Raw genomic sequence first — 15,451 nt, 5'->3', positions numbered from 1 at the left:
TTCTCTGGAAGGGATGGGGTAGAACAAGGAGTGTCAGAGGGCCCCCGCCATACTCCTGAGGAGTGTCAGAGGGCCCCCGCCATACTCCTGAGGAGTGTCAGAGGGCCCCCGCCATACTCCTGAGGAGTGTCAGAGGGCCCCCGCCATACTCCTGAGGAGTGTCAGAGGGCCCCCGCCATACTCCTGAGGAGTGTCAGAGGGCCCCCGCCATACTCCTGAGGAGTGTCAGAGGGCCCCCGCCATACTCCTGAGGAGTGTCAGAGGGCCCCCGCCATACTCCTGAGGAGTGTCAGAGGGCCCCCACCATACTCCTGAGGAGCCCTGTTGTTTACAAGACCCTTCTGGGATGGCTACGTGTGTGACATGGGCTCGGGTGTCACCAAGTCCCAAGGCTAGTATTTGAACTGAGAAATCTTGGGCGGGAGAGGTGGAGCACAATTTCGAGACAGGGTTTCTCTGTGTAGCTAGCCTTGGCTATCCTGGAACTTGCTCTGCAGACCAGGCTGGCCTCGAACTCACAGCAATCCACCTGCCTCTGTGTCCTGAGTGCTGGACTTGTAGGCATGTGCCATTACCACCTGTTCTTGAACTGAGAAATACTGAGGAGAAAGGGCACAACCCCAACCATTGAGGTCCATGTAGAGTAAGGTCGTTGGCCTGGGTTCTGGGGCTCATACCCATTCCTAACGCCTGTCACCTCTCAGGAAAAACCCTAGCCTTGGGACTTGGGAGCATCTAGACTTGTGTCTGTGAACCCTTCCCTTCCTCAGAAAGCTATAAAACCGGACCCCATTTCTTCCACGTGGGCTCTGAGTCTTCTTTCTGAAGTCCCTGTCCTGCTGTCTGTCTCTGGTGCCGGGACCCTGAGCTCTCCTCAAAGCCTCGACTGTGCTACCGCCCGTCTGTCCACGGTGTCACTATCTTGCCCAGTGAGCTCCTCACGCCCCAGCAATGTTTCAGTGTCCCTCTTCCTCCTCCCTGCAGCCCCTTTCACCCATGTTTGTTTTATTATATTGTTTGGGTCTAGTTCTTAGGCACTCAGCACATTGAAATAGGACCAGCGAATGAAGGGAAGGATGTACTTCCCAGCCAGTTCTTTTAAAAAATATATTGTATTAATTTATTCATATTACATCTAAATTGTTATCCCATCCCTTGTATCCTCCCATTCCTCCCTCCCTCCCATTTTCCCCTTACTCCCTTCCCCTATGACTGTGACTGAGGGGGACCTCCTCCCCCTGTATATGCTCATAGGGTATCAAGTCTCTTCTTGGTAGTTACCAGCCAGTTCTAAATGTCCTAGTTCGCTTAAGTTGTCAACTTGACACAGTCATTGGAAAAATTTAATGAACTGTCCAGATCAGAGTGGCCCGTGGACATGTCTATTTGGGATGGTCTTGATAGTTGCTTGATGCAGAAAGTCCCAGCCCACTATGGACATCACCAAGGCTGGATAACAAACCTAGCTCAACAAGAGCCTGTGGGTGAGCCAGGGGACTGTTCAGCAGGCAGCATCCCTGCATGGTTCCTGCCTCGAGTTCCTGTCCTGATTTCCCATAATGATGGACTCATTACAGGAAAAAATAGAATCTGCCTCTAGGTCAGTGTTCTCAACCTTCCTGAACCCTTTAATACAGTTCCTCAAGCTGTGCCGACTCCCAACCCTAACTTTTTCTTCATTGCTACTTTGTAACTGTTGTTTTGCTATTGTTAGGAATCTTAATGTAAATATTTTTTGGAGACAGAGGTTTACCAAAGGGGTCCTGAACCAGGCTGGGAACCAGTGCTATAGATGAACCCACTCTTTTGTCTCCTCCCTTAAGGGTTAATCCTGTGGGGGGCGAGTCAAGGGCCCACTTAAAGATGACCTGAAGAAAGGCTCACGCCTTTAGCCTTTAATCCCAGCACTCGGGAGGCAGAGGCAGGCGGCTGTGAGTTCAAGGCCAGCCTGGTCTACAAAGCGGGTCTAGGACAGCCAAGGCTACACAGAGAAACACTGTCTCAAAAAAACAAAACAAAACAAAACAAAACAAAAACTGAAAAAAGAAAAGAGAAAGAATGAATGAAAGAAAGAAAGAAAATGAGAAAGACTCATCTTAATGTATGCCCCCAGAATTCCTGCCCAGGTTCAGCTGGGTCTTTCTGAGCTCTGATTCAGAAGTTAACTATTCCTTTTCCTTTTTGTTTCTTTTGTCTTTCGTTTCTCTTTCTTATTTGGAGGACAAAGTCTCATTATTTAGCCCTGGATATCCTGGAACTTCCTATCCAGGCCAGGCCGCACTGAGATCCAGCCACCCACCTCCCCAGTGCTGGGGTTAAAGGTGTGTGTCACCACGCCTGGTATATTTCTTTTCTGTCTTTTCTGTTTGGATTCTGGTCAGGGCCTAAGTGTGAGAAGGCTTCTGAGGTTTTATCAAAGCTGGCTGGTTGCCTTGCCTTATGGCCACTAGTCCAGAGCCTCTTCCCTCAGCTTGTGAAACCCTGGCAGTACATTCCCAAGTCCCGAAAGCCAGACATTTCTGAGACTTGCCTATCATAAGCTTCCTCTTTGTGAGGATTATGACGTACCAATCATCTTAGATTGAGGTTGAGCCCCTACCAATGTGGTGAGACCCAGATACCACATGGCGTCAGAACAGAAATGAAGCAAACTTGTAGCTTGGGTGTGCTTGCCTGCCTGGTGCAGGTCACTGCCTTACTGGGGTACTTTCACAACACAATTACGCTTTTAGTTTCCCTGTATGGGATTCCTTGCCCTTTCTCTGATGGGCCCCCTCCCTGCCATGTGACTGACTTCCATGCTAGTTTATCTTATGACATGGCTTTCCCTTCCCCCACCCTCCTAGAGTTCCAGCTTGCCCTGAAGTTTTTGTTTGTTTGTTTGTTTTTGGTTTTTGGAGATACGGTTTCTCTGTGTAGCCTTGGCTGTCCTGGACTCACTTTGTAGACCAGGCTGGCCTCGAACTCACGGTGATCCGCCTACCTCTGCCTCCTGAGTGCTGGGATTAAAGGCAGGTGCCACCACACCCGGCTGCCTTGGAGTTTTAAATGTTCATGCTGGGTGTCCATACTTAATGCTCAATGCCCACCTCCCTGGCATGTAGCTGACCTCCATCCTGGCTGCCTCAAATGCCGTCACTTCTTTCCCCTTCTCCATTCTCTGGGCAGCTGTGAGAGCAATAGCTTGCTTCCCTTTTGAAGAACTGGATGCTAGCTTTCACTTGCAGCTGATCTTACTTAACCCGCAGGAAGAGACCCTGATTTCACCAGTGTCCCCACGGTGGCCCTCATGGACTCCCCAGGAGCTTCACTGACATGTCTTTCCTGTGTATTTTAGTTAGTTTTTATTGCTGGATTGCAAAGACCATGACCAAGAGCAATGTGAGAAGGGAAGAATTTAGTTACAGATTATAGTCCACAGAGGGAAAACAAGGCAGAAGCCGTGGATGAATGCGGCTTACTGGCTTGCTTCACATGCTTGTAGCACCCAGGACCACGTGAGCAGCGTGGTCTGAGACCTCCCACATCAATCATTAATCAAGCAAGTGACCCCACAGACTTGCCTCAGGCACCAGTGGAAGCTTTGAGGATCCTTTCCTCGGGTAACTCTAGTGTTAAGTTGACAGAGAAAAACAAAAATAAAACCAACCAGCCAAACAAACATGAAAACCCAACAAACCAGCCAGGACACATGTTTTTCGTGTCCTAGCGAAAACACCTGTTCCTGAACCCAAGGTGTCATCAGACTATGACCTGGGAAAGTGTGAGATGAAATGGGCTCCTGCTTGTCGGCCAGCGGTGGCGCCAGCCTACAATCCCAGCATTCGGGAGGCAGATGGTAGAGTGTAAGGCCAGCCTGGTCTACAGAGTGAGTTCCAGGACTGCCAGAGTTACACAGAAAAGCCCTTTCTTGAAGAAGAAAAAAGGAGGAGGAGGAGGAGGTGGGGGGAGGGGGAGAAAGGTGGAGGAGGAGGAGGTGGGGGGAGGGGGGAGGAAGGTGGAGGAGGAGGAGGAGGCGACGGCGAATGAAGACGTCCCTTTATCACAGCAACAGAGAAGATGAGCAGAGAGGAAAATAATAGTGCTTCCTGGAGAGGATGATTGGGCACTCCTTCCGCCCATTCATTTCTTAACCGCTCCAGGCCCTCGTTGGCTTCTAAAAAAGCTGAAAACCTGCTGTCTTAAGAGTCATTTTTAAGAAGAAAACAGGAACAGAGATTGAGAAAGGAAAAGGCACTTTTTTTTTTTACAGTTTGGCCACAAGTGTCTAAAGATAAGTTCTTCGGTTCCTTTGCTTTTCCTGTTTACAGTTTCACAGAAAAGATCAACGGCAGGAAGCAAACTTGCCCATTACTCAGCAGATGCCCATACGGCCTCAGTTTCCGTCGGGACCGGAAGCCGCGCGAGGCGGGCTCACCAGCCTTTCCGGCCCGCCGACCCACACCCTCTAGCGTTAAGTCGCTGCCGGGGCAACACCGCGCCATTTCCGCCGGTGGATGACGTCTTTCCTGCGCGCCGGCAGAACACATCCGGGTTTCGGCTGGCGGGCGCCTCGCAGGCTCTGGGACGCCCGACGAAGGCTGTTGTGGATCGCGGTGCTGAGCCAGGTGAGCTGGCGGGGGTCGCGGTGGCGTCCTCGGAGCCCGGGCTGAGCCTCCGCGGCGGCGGCGGCGGCCCCATGGCCTCCCTGCGCCCGGGTCTCTATCCCGGCTTGTGCGGAACCGGCCCCAGATGAGGCGGTGGGACCTGCGGGCGACCCGGAGCGGACCCTGAAGACCCAGCCCGGGTGCGCGCGTGCTGGGGAGGTGACGACATCGTAATCCCGTGGGCGCAGGGCTTCCTGCCTCCTTGAGAACTTTGCACTCGTAGCTGAGGTTAGAACCTGGTGAGGTGAGCCGGTGCCCAGTGAGGAGGAGTAGGGAGACATGTGTAACACCCTGACAGAAAGTCCAGGTCTCGCCATAACGGAAGACCTCTGTCAGTCACTGGTGCACCTGAACGCGATGGCGTTACCTCGTGAGGACGTTGCTGTGCGGTGCGCCCCGTTGGGGTGGGAAGCGCGGCTTTGTGTGTGATGGCCGCGCACAGAGGTGCTGGTAGAGGCTGTTGTTAAGTGTTCCTGAGTTTCACAATCATTTCGAAGCATTCAGTGCTCAGTCCTGACCCTAACAATGGGACTGAAGAAGAGATGCTTGCTTGCCTTCCCTCCCTCCCTCCCCCTCCCTCCCCCCTCTCTCCCCCCTGCCCCCCTCTCTCCCCCCTACCCCCCTCTCTCCCCTACCCCCTCTCTTTTTGTTTTGTTTATTTTTTTTTCTGTTTCAAAATAACAAAACAAAACCCAGTATTTATTTGTGTAACAGCCAACCCTGGTTGTCCAGGAACTTGCTTTGTAGACCAGGCTGGCCTCGAACTCACAGTGATCAGCCTGCCTCTGCCTCCCAGTGCTAGGATTAAAGGTGTGCACCACCACGCCCAGTGAGGGCGATGTTTCTTGAGCACCTACTGGGAACTCAGCTTTTGTTGTTGTTTTTATTTTGAGACCAAACCTAACTCTGCCCTGCCCAGCCTGGAACTCACTATGTAGACCAGGCTGGCTGGCTTTGAATTTACAGAGAGGGCCCTGCTTCTAGAGTGCTGAGAGGCTTTTGGTGTTTCTAAAGTGTCATCTTAATTAGTCCTTGCCAGCTACTTCTGAAACTGGCTGTCGTCACTGATGCAGTTTGTGAGAGAAAGCTGACTAGGTTCCTGGGTAGAGCTGTTTGCTTACTCCACACCCTCCAGGTGACGTTCATAAGGACTGCGGCCTTCCAGTACCTCAGAACAGAAGCCTTTGGTCTCGTGACACAGTGCCCCTGGGACTGCAGAGTGGCTAGATCTAACTCTTTGCTAGAGAACCAAAGCGACCCAGGTGCCCACGAGGTTCTGAGGTAATAACAGGAGGAGTCATTATCCCTTCCTGTGGTGGGCGTATGCTTGATGTCTGACTCTGACCAGGCCAACCAGCGTGGCCGTTAGGCCGTGCGGACCGCTGGGACTGACCTGTTTCCCTCGCTGCAGTGCGAGTCACTTTGCCCTGTGTTTAATGGCTGCTTTATTGAACAATAGCATGAGGCTAACAAGGAGACAGGAATGGAGACCCTGGAGGACCTTCTGCCGGCCCCAGGCTCTCACGGTGCTGTTCTTGTCCCGCTTCCTCTAGTTACCGGCCATGTCTCTGTCCCACTTGTACCGGGATGGGGAAGGCCACCTGGATGACGACGACGACGAGCGCGAGAACTTCGAGATCACCGACTGGGATCTCCAGAATGAGTTCAACCCCAACCGGCAGCGTCATTGGCAGACCAAGGAGGAGGCCACCTATGGGGTGTGGGCTGAGCGAGACTCGGATGAGGAGAGGCCCAGCTTTGGAGGCAAACGGTACTGTCTGTGGGGCTGCATGCCCTGGCTTAGAGGATCAGGGAGACACCCCAGAAGAGTGTCCTGGCCTTACTGAGTCCCATCGCTACAGCATGTTGCTATGTGTTGTTGAGCTGGGGCGTCAAGTTCCTTCTCAGCAAGTACTGTGTGATGGGAGCACAGCTACTAACAGATAGAGGCGTGGCAGCTTAGGAACCAGGCCCTGGTCAAGGAGCACTCTGACATGCCCAGAGGGCAGGGGGTCAGGGAAGGTCACTCTGGAGAAGACTGATGGCTGAAACAAGGAAGAGCAGGAAGTAGGTCAACAGGGGAAGTGTGGTAGCACAGGCTGGGCTGCATACTCTCTCAAGAAAAGAAAAGTGTGCCCCCACACTTGACTGCACTCAGTTCTCTATACAGTGTACTTGGGGTTTTTAACTATCTGATTGTTTCTGTTTGATGTTTACACTTGAATAGTTTGCGGTGTGTGGCTGTGCTGGGAATTGAACCCAGGGCCACAGGCGTGCTAGATGAGTGCTCTACCCTCTAAAGCAAGCACTAAGCTAAAGGCTTCTCAGTTGTAAAGGGGACCCAGTGGGCGGGCCCAGAGGCTTGCCTTGCAAGCTGGCTCCTGAATTCAATCCCAGATCCCACACAGAAGGTGAAAGGGAAGAACCGCTCCATAGTTAGCCTCTGCCGCTTTTAAAGTGCGAAGGAAGAAAGAGTATTACATTACTGGTTTTTTGGTTTTTGGAGGAAGAGGAAGTTTGAGGCAGGGTTTCTCTGTGTGGGCCAGACTGTCCTGGACTCACTCTGTAGCCCAGGCTGGCCTCAAACTCACAGAGATCTGCCTGCCTCTGCCTCCCCGAGTGCTGGGCACACAGGCATGTGACATTGAACCTGGTTATTAAATCAAATTTTGAATTTATAATCAACTCTGTTGACAGTGACAAATCCTCAACTACAGATCTGAGTTGAACAGATCACATAAATGTTAACTGTGGGCTGGAAATGACAGGGCAACAATTAAGGTTGAGTACTGCTCTTGCAAACCGGAGCTCCCTTCCCAGCACCCGTGTCAGACAGCTGGCCTGTGCTGTTGGTTCCTTGGGCACCCACATTGCCGTGTGCGTGACTATAAAGAGCTGAAGTGTTTTTAGGAATGGTAAGCGTAAGGTTACTGAGGCCAGGCTTGAGTTCCTGTTGACACTTGATGTGAACAAACATATTACGGCTTTAAAGTGGATCCTGTGAGGCCGCTCTCTCTATGAAGTTGTGTTGTGAGCAGCTTCTCGGACAGGTTCTGCAGAAGCGTTCTCTCCAGCCCTGGGCCTCTGTGTCTCTGCAGGGCCCGAGACTACTGTGCGCCCGTCAGCTTCATAAGTGCGGGGCTCAAGAAAGGGGCGGCCGAGGAGGCCGATTCCGAGGACTCTGACGATGACGAGAAGCCTGCCAAGCAGGAGGACTTTCCGAAGGACATAGGACCAAAGAAGCTAAAAACGGTAGGCCCTGCCGGATGGTCTCCAAGTGGCCCCCCAGGTCGCCAGGGCAGAGGCTTCCTCACAGGGAGAAGCTCAGGACGCAGCCATGTGGGTGCTGGCCTTGTGGGTCCCGCAGTCTCTTTCCTGCCCTGTGTCACTGGTGTGGTTTTGGCCCGCATGTAGCTGCAGGCTCGGGCTCCCTTGCAGTGTGTGGTCTCTTTCTCACCCACGACCATCTTGCCTTCTTTGCAGGGCGGCGGTTTTAAGCCCAGCCAGAAAGGCTTTGCAGGAGGAACCAAGTCCTTCATGGACTTCGGCAGCTGGGAGCGGCACACAAAGGGCATCGGGCAGAAGCTGCTCCAGAAGATGGGCTACGTCCCCGGGCGGGGCCTGGGGAAGAACGCACAAGGTGAGGCTGTGCCCAGCAACGGTGTGGGAGGGCAGGCACAGGGAGCGTGCGTCTCACCTGCCAGCCCCTTCCCTCTAGGATGCCCGCAGGTATGAGTCATATCCTCGGTAGACACACAGTTTCTGGAAAGGAAGTTAAGCTAAAATCCAAACAAAAGTAGCTGTTAACACTGCAGCTGGGTTTGGCAGCATGGGCCACTTGGGCCCCTGGCTGCTTGGCTTTCTCAGAACCCAGTTCAATAAAGTACTTGGTTAAGTAGGAAGAAATTGGTAGGGTCTAAAGAGGCCGCAGACACATACCTATTTTGGCCTGGCCTGTGTCTCTAAAGAAGTAACTGCTAATATTTTAAAGAAGTCTAAATTTCATCTAGAACGCTAGATGAAAGGGGAAGGCGGGACTTCCTGGAGAGGGTGGTGGAGCGAGGATTGGCAGTTGCTATATCCATTCAAGACATTCCTCCACATTGCACTCACCTACAGCCTCCAGGGCGGGAAGTGGTCTCACTCATCAAGTCTCAGCTGGCGTGGCACTGTCCTGAGCCCAGGGAAGGGCTCTCCTGAGGAGTGCTGAGCAGTGGGGTGAGGAGCCAGAAGTGGTCTCTTAGCGGCATCTTCACACAGGTTGCTGAGATCTGAAGTCTCCTGTCTTTGACCTGTCCTTGTTCAGGCATCATCAACCCCATTGAAGCCAAGCAGAGAAAAGGCAAAGGGGCTGTGGGGGCCTATGGCTCAGAGCGGACCGCTCAGTCCCTGCAGGACTTCCCTGTGGCCGACTCCGAAGAGGAGGCTGAGGAGGTGAGGAGGAGGCAGCTGTGTGTGGGGTTCACGGCTTGGGCCACTTCAGACGCGGTTATTCGCGGGTTGTGCTTGCTGCTGGCTTTTGCGTGTCACCATACCTACTTAGATGGCAGGCCCTGCTGGGGCTCAGTGTGCAGCCGGTGACAGCACGCCTAGGCTTAGGTGTGTGTTAGACAGCGGACAGGGTGGAAACTGAGGCACGCTGCCGTGTGCTGCTCTGACTGCAGCGTCGGCTCTACTCAGAGATAGCCTGAAGGGGAGCAGGCGCCATGATTTTTGAACAGCTTCAACTCCAGATACTTGAAAGAAAAGAAATGAGGTTAAATCCGTGTGAAAATAAATGGCAGTTGTGGAACCGACTTCAGGGTGGGCATGTCTCCATTCCTGTACCCTCGCTCGGCTCCCCTTTTTGTGTGCTCTGCCCAGTGGGGCCAGTGCTTTCTTACGCTGTTTCTAAATTCTACGTGAGTCAGCTGGAGACCAGCAGAGCCTTGCCCTCCCCCAGGGCACCTGCCTTTGGTGTCTCTTTACCTGTAGTATGTAGGGATGCTGGGGTGGTCCTTGGTGGTGCACGCGTGTGAAGGCCCTTGGTCCTGGCTGCTATGGAAGAGGCCCCTCCTGCTGTCACTCACTGCATCGTTTTGCCTCAGGAGTTTCAGAAGGAGCTGAGCCAGTGGAGGAAAGACCCTAGCGGGAGCAAGAAAAAACCAAAGTACTCTTACAAGACTGTGGAGGAGCTGAAGGCCAAGGGCAGGGTCAGCAAGAAGCTCACAGCGCCTCAGAAGGAGCTGTCCCAGGTCAAGGTATGAGGGCTCACCTCGGTGTGTGTGTGTGTTTGTGTGTGTGTGTGCGTGCGTGCGTGCGCGCATGTGCGCGCACACACACATGTACATCCTTTTCTCCTTTCCAAGTCAGAGTCTCACCATGTAACCCAGCCTGGGCTGGAACTCTTAGCTCATGCTAGCCTCAAATGCTTAGCCCTCCCTCACATCCTGACACTAGATTCTAGTGCAGCAGCCCTTCTCGGTCCGGTTCCTCTGCCCTTCACAGCACAACTGTGGTCAAGCACACAGCGCTCCTGTCTGTGCGGAGTACATGTCAGTGACTTCAGTAGCACTTCTAGCAGAACACACTGTGAGCGCAGCACACGCCAGGCTTTGGCTTCCACCTCCCCTGCAGACTGTCTATGGGGAGCACAGCTCCTCACCCTGGAGTCTCTGTGCAGCCTGTGGCTCCCTTTGGTTTGCTTTGGGTTCTTCAGAGTTTCACTTTGCTGTTTGAGACTGACGAGAGGCTCCTGGGAATGCAGTAATCAGGTAGAGATGGTGTGCTGACTGGCCAGGAGCATGGCCTCTCTCTCCTTTAGGGGGTTCCGACGCCTGCAGGTGCCAGGCCTGTCAGAATTATGCACGAAGTGAGATGTAGGGACAGCTGGGATCATGGGAAAGGCCTCTCTCTGTACGAGGGACACATGGTGCTGCTGTCTGTGTGGGCAGCTCTGTCTGACACTTGGACAGTGTCGTGTGTCCCCTGCTCAGCGGTGGCTAACAGGCGGCACCCTGCCACTCTCAGGTGATCGACATGACAGGCCGGGAGCAGAAGGTGTACTACAGCTACAGCCAGATGAGCCACCAGCACAGCGTGCCCGGCGAGGGGGCGCCGTGGCTGGCGCAGCTGCCTCCCACAGCCGGCAAGGAAGCCAAGGTGCCCGGCTTCGCGCTGCCCGAGCTGGAGCACAACCTGCAGCTGCTCATTGAGCGCACGGAGCAGGAGATCATCCAGAGTGACCGGCAGCTGCAGTACGAGCGGGACATGGTGGTCAGCCTGTCGCACGAGCTCGAGAAGACCGCTGAGGTCCTAGCACACGAGGAGCGCGTCATCTCCAACCTGAGCAAGGTGCTGGCCCTGGTGGAGGAGTGTGAGCGCCGCATGCAGCCCCATGGCGCCGACCCCCTCACGCTGGATGAGTGTGCCCGCGTCTTTGAGACGCTGCAGGACAACTACTATGAGGAGTACCGCCTGGCCGACCGCGCAGACCTCGCGGTGGCCATCGTCTACCCGCTCGTGAAGGACTACTTCAAGGACTGGCACCCCCTGGAGGTGAGCTAGGGCGCAGCCTGCCGCTTGGGCTGGGGCTCCTGAGGTGGGCGAGCTGATGGTGACCGCTGTTCTGCAGGATGGCAGCTATGGCACCCAGATCATCTGCAAGTGGAAGAGCCTCCTGGAGAACGACCAGCTGCTGTCTCACAGCAGCCAGGACCTATCCTCAGATGCCTTCCACAGGTGCCAGGCCCATTGTAGCCCCTCCCATGGTAGCCCTTCTTCCTCAGGGCCCCTCCCATGGTAGCCCCTCCTCTCCAGGGCCCTCCCATGGTAGCCCCTCCTCTCCAGGGCCCTCCCACAGTAGCCCCTCCTCAGGGCCCCTCCCACTGTAGCCCCTTCTCTTCAGGACCCCTCCTCTCCAGGGCCCCTCCTATGGTAGCCCCTCCTCCTCAGGGCCCCTTCCATGGTAGCCCCTCCTCCCCAAGGAGCAGGAGTTGTTCTGAAGCCTGGGTGACAGCCCGTCTAGCCCTCACTGGCCCTCATTGGCTATGCTCCACACTGGCACTGCTCACTCCTGTGTCTGTTGAGTGTCCAGGAGCTGGGCTGAGCCTGGGAGGACCATGAGCAGCTTTCACCCACAGTAGAAAAGACAGGTGGCAGACAATGAACAGAAGTGCAGGGTGATAGTGAGACCCAGAAACGAGGCAGGCGTGGCCCCGAGTTTAAAAGATGCTGTGAATAGAGAGAGGCTCTTGGTGGCCAAGAATCTGTGCTGACACTGTTAGCCACATGGTCCTGTAGCAGCCCTGCCAGTGGTGGCACCACAGGGGCCTGGCCTGAGGCTTCCTGTGGGGTCTGTGGGGCACCGGGAAGCCAGCAGTGCGGCTGAGCATCCCCCTTGCTCCTCACAGGCTCATGTGGGAGGTCTGGATGCCTTTTGTCCGCAATGTCGTTGCCCAGTGGCAACCCAGGAACTGTGACCCGATGGTGGACTTCCTGGACAGCTGGGCACCCATCATCCCCGTGTGGATCCTGGACAACATCCTGGACCAGCTCATCTTCCCTAAGCTGCAGAAGGAGGTAGGGCAGAGCTCCCACACAGTGTCTCCTGGGACAGAAGGGCAGTGTCAGCACGGACAATGTCCTACAGTATCAGTTCTAGCATTTTCCATCATAGCCCCTTCCCTACCTCCCTCAAGTGGGAGTTCATTTTCTCAGTGGCTTCAGTGAACCCTGAGCCATGCTGAGGTTTGAGTTGGTGGCATGAGTGTGTTTAATTTTCCTCTGTGGAGTGACCCTGAGTGCTAAATGCCTGTAGGGCAGCTGGGCTGCTTCTGTGTCTGCCATTGGCCTCCACACACAAGCACTGCAGCCTTGGTCAGGACAGGACACAGACCTCACCCGAAGCACAGCACTGGTGTCACGCACTGTGCGTGGGCTGCACTGCTCACCCTGCCCTCACCCTGCAGGTGGACAACTGGAACCCCTTGACAGACACTGTTCCCATCCACTCGTGGATCCACCCATGGCTGCCCCTCATGCAGGCCCGCCTGGAGCCACTCTACTCCCCTGTCCGCAGCAAGCTGTCCAGCGCTCTACAGAAATGGCACCCCAGCGATGCCTCAGCCAAGCTTATCCTGCAGCCATGGAAAGAGGTCCTGAGCCCTGGCTCCTGGGAGGCCTTCATGCTCAGGAACATCGTGCCCAAGCTGGGTAAGGAGACGGGCCCACCACAGAGGTGCACTGCTTAGAGCAGAGGTGTGTCAGGAGTGGAAGGAAGCAGGGCTGTGTGCTGTTTCCTCACTGCCGCGACCGAGGTCTGCAGTGAGGCCTCGGGGCTCTCTGTCTTTGTGGTTTTCCTGACGGGGCTGGCTGGGGTGTCAGAACCAGAAAGCCACTGGCCTCTCGAGTGCTTGTGAGTCACACACGGGGAGTACATTTTGGGTGGGAGAAGCAGAACAGACTGACATGTTTGCTGGCTGGGTGGCACTGTGCTCCTGTGGCTGTCCATGCAGCAGCTGACCAGGGCCTGGCTCTGTTGCAGGCATGTGCCTGGGCGAGCTGGTCATCAACCCCCACCAGCAGCACATGGATGCCTTCTACTGGGTGATGGACTGGGAAGGGATGATCTCCGTGTCCAGCCTGGTGGGGTTGCTGGAGAAGCACTTCTTCCCCAAGTGGCTTCAGGTGCGTGGTGCTCCAGGAGGCACATGGCGGGGTGGGGATGAGAACCCGGGTCCCCCCGTCTCAGCTCAGCACCTTTAGGTCACAGGCTGGCTCCACATTCCACTAGTTACTGCTAGATGCCACAGCTCCATGAGCCCTGTAGTGTGGGCTGCTGGGAGGGGCAACACTGACCACAGCAAGTGGCCCAGGGGACCTGCTCCCGCCCAGTGTGAGGCCACTGGCTCAGCAGCCTCTGCTCTTTGGCAGGTGCTGTGCTCCTGGCTCAGTAACAGCCCCAATTATGAGGAGATCACCAAGTGGTACCTGGGCTGGAAATCCATGTTCTCAGACCAGGTGCTGGCACACCCCTCTGTCAAGGACAAGTTCAACGAAGCCCTTGACATCATGAACAGGGCCGTGTCCTCCAATGTGGGTGAGTAGGTTGCTGTGGGATGCCCTGGCCCTGGCCCCTAACCACGGCATTGACTCCTGTCCTTTTGGTCCTGTGGGAGGCGTCCCTTCTCTCTAGACCGCGTCAGTGGACTTAGCTACTTATTCACACCCACATGTTGTCCTGTAACAGGCCGACAGGAGCTAGGGCTGGCTCTGGGCAGCCTTTCTACACTGCTGTGGACACAGCACTTAGTAGTTGCTCCCTTTGTGCCTCTGAAACAGTCTTGGTGCCTCCTTCATGGGCGACAAGAGGCCTGAGCTCGTCTGTCGCACTTGGCAGCCAGGTCCTTGTGGACCGTTGCTCACTGTCAAGGCCCAGGGCTGCTGTGTTCTGCAGGTAGAGCTGTAAGTGCATTCAAGGTTTTCACATGTGGCCGCTCAGCTTGACGCACACCTCTCCTTGCTGTGTTTCGGCTCTTGGTGAGCCTCAGTGCTCATGGAGGGTAATGTAGCTCCAGGGTGGCAGCTGGGATGAGAGGTTATCTCCTTTAACCTGTCCTCACCCCATCCGCTCCAGACGATATTCCCAGAATTGATTCCCCTGTACCCCATAACTCAGCATTCGGATTATCCTGGGATCCTTCAAGTCGCCATACCCTGGCTCTCTAGATATATTTTTCTTTTCTTTTTCTTTTTTGTTTTTGATTTAAGTTTTTAATTATGTGTTTATGTATGTGTTTGGTGGGGGGCAGGGTTGTGCATGGGTACAGTGCCGGGGCGGCCAGAAGAGGCTAGCAGGTCCCATGGACCTGGAGTTAGATGGTTGTGTGCCATCTGAAGTGGGTGCTAGGAATCAAACTGGATTTTCTGTAAGCATAATACATACTTGTAACCAATGAGCCATCTCTCCAGCCCCCATTCTGCATCGAGGCCAGGGGCCTCTGTGGCAAGGGAAAGTGGCAGCGTGTGTGCCATGCTAGACTTTGAGGCAACCTCAGAAATGGTGACTTCAGGGGGCTCAGCCCTTGTCCACATCTCATCTGATACTGACAGGTTCACGTCTGGTATTTGGTGTTGGCTGTGTGGTTCCCAGCCTGTTTGGTGATACCAACTCTTCCCAAGCATGCAGTGATGTTTTAGCATCTGTATCCTTAAGCAGAGTTGCCTCAGTGAGTCATGTACACCAAGGCACCATGATGCATGCTGGGTTCTGCATACCTGGGGTCACCTCTCCTCACTGTCCTGCCTTCTTTCAGGTGCCTACATGCAGCCAGGTGCGAGGGAGAACATTGCCTACCTCACCCACACGGAGCGCAGGAAGGACTTCCAGTACGAGGCCATGCAGGAGCGCAGGGAGGCTGAGAACATGGCGCAGAGGGGCATTGGTGCGGCCGCCAGCTCTGTGCCCATGAACTTCAAGGACCTCATTGAGACCAAGGCAGAGGAGCACAACATCGTGTTCATGCCTGTCATCGGCAAGCGGCACGAGGGCAAGCAGCTCTACACCTTCGGCCGCATCGTCATCTACATCGACCGTGGTGTGGTGTTCGTGCAGGGCGAGAAGACTTGGGTGCCCACCTCCCTGCAGAGCCTCATTGACATGGCCAAGTAGACGTCGAGGCCCCACACCACAGAGGGGTGAATAAATGGCACTTTAAACTGAGCTTATAAATAATGTCTCTATTTGGGAGACCAGCCACCAGTCGGCTGTTCCTGGCCTGGCAGAGGAGCTGCTGTGGCCTGCACCATGGCTCCGGGCCCCTGGG

At 54.8% G+C, this 15,451-nt stretch overlaps 1 protein-coding gene across 1 annotated transcript; it reads left to right on the top strand.

Annotated features, from left to right (window-relative positions):
- The first annotated feature begins 6,156 nt into the window (after window positions 1-6,156).
- Window positions 6,157-15,297, top strand: Tfip11 (tuftelin interacting protein 11). Its single transcript, XM_051161736.1, has 12 exons — window positions 6,157-6,417; window positions 7,745-7,898; window positions 8,130-8,286; window positions 8,953-9,080; window positions 9,734-9,886; window positions 10,656-11,183; window positions 11,260-11,366; window positions 12,038-12,206; window positions 12,596-12,839; window positions 13,171-13,313; window positions 13,560-13,725; window positions 14,942-15,297. The coding sequence occupies exons 1-12, from the start codon at window positions 6,209-6,211 to the stop codon at window positions 15,295-15,297; spliced, it is 2,514 nt and encodes an 837-aa protein (XP_051017693.1). The 5' UTR covers window positions 6,157-6,208.
- The last annotated feature ends 154 nt before the right edge of the window (window positions 15,298-15,451 follow it).

This window comes from Acomys russatus, chromosome 19 (genome assembly GCF_903995435.1).
Source record: "Acomys russatus chromosome 19, mAcoRus1.1, whole genome shotgun sequence".
In the NCBI taxonomy this organism is placed as follows: Eukaryota; Metazoa; Chordata; class Mammalia; order Rodentia; family Muridae; genus Acomys; species Acomys russatus.
The sequence above is the reverse complement of the archived record's forward strand: the minus strand, read 5'-3'. Positions and strand labels throughout refer to the sequence as shown.

Bases quoted from the DNA above. Each gene is read 5' to 3' on its own strand.
- Tfip11 (XM_051161736.1), top strand. From the start codon at position 6,209: ATGTCTCTGTCCCACTTGTACCGGGATGGGGAAGGCCACCTGGATGAC. The intron at 9,081-9,733 runs GTGAGGAGGAGG...GTTTTGCCTCAG, and splicing joins CCGAAGAGGAGGCTGAGGAG to GAGTTTCAGAAGGAGCTGAG. The intron at 11,184-11,259 runs GTGAGCTAGGGC...GCTGTTCTGCAG, and splicing joins AGGACTGGCACCCCCTGGAG to GATGGCAGCTATGGCACCCA.